The sequence below is a fragment of the Leuresthes tenuis genome, unplaced genomic scaffold (genome assembly GCF_036924035.1).
Source record: "Leuresthes tenuis unplaced genomic scaffold, fLeuTen1.0.hap1 SCAF_10, whole genome shotgun sequence".
Taxonomy (NCBI): Eukaryota; Metazoa; Chordata; class Actinopteri; order Atheriniformes; family Atherinopsidae; genus Leuresthes; species Leuresthes tenuis.
The window spans coordinates 33,144,871-33,150,107 of NW_027325364.1; the positions used below are offsets into that span (position 1 = coordinate 33,144,871).

The window sequence follows — 5,237 nt, forward strand, 5'->3', positions numbered from 1 at the left end:
TTGTGTGATTATTATTATATGACACCCACATATACGCACACACACACACACACACATAAAAACTCCTGACATTTAAAAATTTTTATTGATTGAATATGATTTATTCTATAAGTTTCACAAGCAGGTTAAATTTGCAGGTCACATAAACGTCCTCACTCATGCTCAAACCTGAGAAAAATGTATTCCCATAAAAAAATCAATTTTTTTTCTTTCTGATACAGTTGTACCAATCAAAGGTTACTTCAACAAAGTTTGAAATTTCATCATGATTCCTTGTCGTCGAAGTACATCACATTTCCAAGTTTGTTTTTTCTTTGTTTGCCAGTTTGTTTCGAAGAGCAGCAAAAAGATTTGGTCCAATTATGTATGTCTCTTTCGCTTCATAATGTGCAGATGCATAGAGCTCATCAACATGTTTATTGTTGTTGCTGTATCTCACCAAAACTCTGTCTTTGTTACTCTCAGGGTTGCTGCGGTTGTAGTATTCCCTGACTTCATATGGCAGGTCTTCGGCATGAGGAGAGTGGAGGTTTCCAATCGTATAGTATCTGTATTGTTTTTTGTCCCTAATCACTGGAAGCAGATGCTTGGGCCCTCGATTCTGAAACCTGTGAAATCCATATTCTCCTTGCGTGGGATCGCATAGGGCCATCATGTTGTTGTCAAGGCAACTCTGAACATACCATACAAGAAGCTTGAGGCCGTGGCGAGGAGGAGGCTGACCAAACCCGCAGCTCTGCAGTTCTTGTTTTGAGTCGAGGGTTTTCAGAGCTGAGGTCAGGACCAATGACAACACCAGTGTGAAATTAACCAAGCAGTACATCTCTTTGCTGTATGCTGTCTACAAAAAAAGCATCAAAATATGATCAACACATTATTTTCCAAACTACATGAAAATATCAGTTAGCAGTATTCTTCTCCAACTCACCTTTCAGTTGAAATAAGAGAAAATTCGTTATAGTGCGCTGTTAGCTGAAGCTGAAGTCAACACACGAGTTGCTGGCTCTGTTTTTCTTCTTCTGTCTCATCTGTGTATGATCAGAGCCCTTCCTCTTTTCACATTCTGTTTGTGATGAAAAAGGAAGTACTGCACAGCTGCCACAAAGTTTAATGTAAATTTAGACAACTTAAGCCACAGCTTTAGATTTACTGCAGGTGTTCAACTACAGATTAGCAGCCCCCCTGCCATCCCTTCTAAACTTTAATAATCCTTACAGCATGTGTTCTGACTCATCAGAGTATCATTTTCTCATAAACGCATCTGTGACCTCAACAAATCTATTATTAATTTATAAGAAAAATGTTTGGGCTTTTTTCCATCCATCATTTACTGTGAAAACTGATATATTTTACTGAAACTTAACTTACATCAGTGAAAAAATACAACTTCAGAAATGGTGATGAAAATCACAATGTTTCATATAATGGATCTCTGGAGAAAGGTGAGTCAGTGCTGCCATAAGATAAAGTATTCATACTTAATGGAACAATTCTAGTGGAAACAAGTAACTAAAGTGCTATTCTATGGATAAACACAAAGAAAAAACTGATATCACATGGCTGATGGTTGCGACAGCACTGGATCCTAGGTTTAAGGACTTCAAGTGTCTGAGAAGGGCTGAGGTGTGGCACATGACCAGGGGCCTCATGTACAAAGACTTGCGTGGATTTCCTACTGAAACATGGCGCACGCTCAAACCAAAATGCCCTCCAACGTACAAAAATATCAGGATGTATCAATGTGTGCGCACGCATGAATCCAAGCACATTTCTTTTCTACATCCCAATCGACGTGGAATTGAGCGCACATGTCGGAGTACCCGACTCCTCCCTGTCCACGCCCCAACTTAAATATGCAAATCATATTTAAATTAGCCCTGCACCTCTGCACGATCATAAAATAAAGAAAAAAGAATGAGTAAGACGGAAAAAGAATAACTTAACGGAAATCGAGATGGAGGTGCTACTTTCTGATGTGGAGGCCCGCAAAAATGTGGTCTTTGGCACGCTGTCCTACGATATAAGCAGCAAACATAAGAGGAGTGGGTGGGAGAGCGTGAGCGAGGCCTTTAATGCTGAGGCGTCTGAGAAGCGCACACAAGCAGAGGTGAAAAAGAAGTGGTCCGATATTAAGGTGGATGTGAAGCGGAGAATGGCTGCCCACCGCCGAAGTGTGTGTAACTCACAACAAACATGTTCATACAGTAACTAGTGCAGAAGTGCGCTGGGGAAAAGGTGAGGCTGATTAAGACATTTCACACTTTACGCTCATGATTATTAACATTTGCACACAGAGACGTTCAGGGGCTTGTTAGAAAGATCTTAAGCTGTTGTTTAACCAGTAAAAAACAGCAAGTTACTAACTTTAACCACTAACTATGATGCTGCACAGTGCCAGCTTGTAGGCTGTTCCCAACAATTCCGTTACTGAATATATGAATCGTGCGTTGAACCCCCCCCCCCCAAAAAAAAGCATTTGCGCATCACATACGATCTGTACATTGATGGAATGAAAATGTTTCCTGTTGATATACAAATGCATCATGTGATGGCGCTTTTATAGCCCTGTGTGTGCAGTCGATAGCTCCAATTACATTGGGAAAACCGGCTCTCGCTTCAAATTGCGCTTCAATGTAGGCCTGTTCAACTGCATTGTGGGAATTTGATGTACGTGCTGAGATGCAGATAATTCCTCCCACTCAGGTTGGCATGGCTCGGCTCAGGGTCGACTGGAACAGTCCCAATCGGTTGGCCAGCTCCCTCTGGAATGCCCCGGTTGCTAGGAACCCCAGTGTGGTCATCACCTGTGGCACAAGCAGCGCATGGCTCCTCGCTGTGTTGTGTGCCGGCCGCAGCTCTGCGCACAGTTCCAGGAGGATTGCCCTCAAAACGGCTGATGAGCCAGTTGTCATCATATGCCAGCAAATCCTCTCAGTCTCTTAAAAACACGCTATTTTCTATTTGCACTTCTTCTAATACCACTAAAGCAGCCATTGTTTTAAAGGTATGCACTGCAACACTTTGCGCATGCTTTTATATCCACTTGTGTACTTGCAGACACGTGTATTAATTGTTCATGTGTCTCAGATGTGCACATCACTCAGCCTGAGGACAAATTGTGTTTAAATTGATTTATTATAACAGTTTCCCAACATCACCTGTAAGTGTCGCCAAAGAAACAACCGCTGTAGAAGAGTGCGTACGACAGCCCTGAAATTTGCGTGAGGCACCGCACATTTTCACGGTCATTTCGCTCTTGATACATCTGTAGCGTAATCATGATGACCAGAAAAAGGGGGGAGACCGAAAGGAACCCTTTTTGCTTTGATCTGTTAGGAGTGGGTTCAAAATAACAAACCCCTTAATTTACGATCATGAGAAACGGAGTGAAAACAACATTCTAAAGAAAGACATCCCACTTTTGAAAGATTCTGGAGTCAGATTAACATCTGCTCGGCCAGCCAGAGCTGAGTTGGATAAACACAGCCTCACCTTTCGGGTACCAGATAAGGTCACTGAAGCAGATATCAAAAAGAACATTACCATCCTTATCTAAAGAGCTGTAAATTAAGATGTGACACCCACCATCTGGACAACAGACAGACTCTTGTTGGAAATAAAGGAAAAACTTCAGAGCCAGTTTCAGATGGATTAATGAATCTGTTACCAATAGGCCTCATAATTACCTACTGACTGTGGAATACGGAAAAGGACAGCTCAAGCATCATTTTAAGACTTTCCACCAGGAAAGTTAATATTACTCCGTAGGACCCGACCGTCGTGCTGTGGAACCACAGTGCCATCTACAGGTCGCGACAGCGAATCTTGGGATTAAAATTATTCTGTATTTTATTCTCCGGTTTATAATATGGTGACTACTGCATTAGTGCCAATTAAATGTGTGTGTGTTACAATGAACTGGAGGTCCAACCGACGGAATAATCGGCAGTCGATAAACCGTGTGAATAATACATTTTCAGTTTTACTGGTCACTCACTATAATCCTTTGTCATCTCTTGTTTGAACATGTCTACTGATTCATGTTTACATTGCTTATGTTTAATGCCTGTGTGATAAGTATGGTATTAATGTATTCTTTGAATGTAATTTGGGATGCCGGGATAAGAGAGATTAACTTTTCTTTTATAAAAGTTAATTTAAGAATCAAAGCCCCTCTGTGACGCCCAAAAGCCAACCCGACACTTCATTGGATGTAAACCAGTGACGAAACTCCACCCTCGCCAGTGAAATCGAAGCGCGCTGCCGTTTGAGCTTCAGTCTTGTTTGCAGTCTAATTTTATTCCTTTTTTTGTTAGTCTAGTCTTGTTTTATTTTATTCTTCTTTTATTTAGTCTTTACGTTTATTTTACACTTTCAGACTCTAGACTCATTTTCCCTTTTTGTCACTTATTTACCCTCTACTTAGATTATTTCCCTTCTCTCATTTTTGTTACCTTTTTGAGACGCTCATTTCCTAAGCAAACCCCACGGGGCAGACTCAACCAATAATCCCCCCTTTTTGACCAAGTTTACTTGAAAACCCAATTTTTGTTGGGGTTATTTTGACTCAACCCCGCTCAAAGCCACTGAGCCACCTGTCCGCCCCCGTTGGCAAGAAGAGGAGACGAGATACCGCATCAGGTGCCTTCAAGCCGAACCAGAACCAGAGACTGGACCGCACGCACCACGGATCCTGAGCTGCAACAATGGCCACGATTCCACCGGAGAAAGAGAATCTACGAGCTTCCGCTCGTAGACTCGCTTATCTGATGATCCAAACTCCTGGGAAGGCGGCGGCCAAATTCTCTGGATTCTGCGCAAAGTAAGGTCCACCCTTGTCTACCTTGGCTACGGAGCATCGGCTGTGGTTTGGTAATAAATAGGGCCGAGTTAAAATAACCAAGTTTTCATTCACGCAGTAAACTCATCCCTATAATCAGCCAGAGACCACGATAGAAATATCAAGTCCCGTGTCTCTCTTATCCTTGGGCTCTTGAATTGAATCTTTGGTGTTATGTCCTCCTTATCATAAGTACTGTCTTTCCCCTATGTTAAATAAATTACCATATATATGTAATTGATCCATGTTTCATGTTTCTTAAGTAATTCCGGTCAATTCGGAGAGAATTCTAACCTTCAGTAACGACTCTTAATATAAATATTTTCATACGCTCCTGCCAGCGTAAATGGTAGGTGGTGCCCTATTTCTAAACGAGGTATTAAGAATTAATATCATA

The 5,237-nt window shown here is 41.7% G+C and overlaps 1 protein-coding gene across 1 annotated transcript; it reads right to left on the minus strand.

Moving 5' to 3' along the window:
• Nucleotides 1-270: 270 nt before the first annotated feature.
• On the minus strand, nucleotides 271-1,039 carry LOC140315770 (uncharacterized). Its single transcript, XM_072393356.1, has 2 exons — nucleotides 929-1,039; nucleotides 271-837 (listed from the first exon to the last, which is right to left on the minus strand). The coding sequence occupies exon 2, from the start codon at nucleotides 821-823 to the stop codon at nucleotides 290-292; it is 534 nt and encodes a 177-aa protein (XP_072249457.1). The 5' UTR covers nucleotides 824-837; nucleotides 929-1,039; the 3' UTR covers nucleotides 271-289.
• Nucleotides 1,040-5,237: the final 4,198 nt, after the last annotated feature.

Excerpts from the sequence above, each read along its gene's own strand:
- LOC140315770 (XM_072393356.1), bottom strand. The coding sequence starts at position 823 with ATGTACTGCTTGGTTAATTTCACACTGGTGTTGTCATTGGTCCTGACC.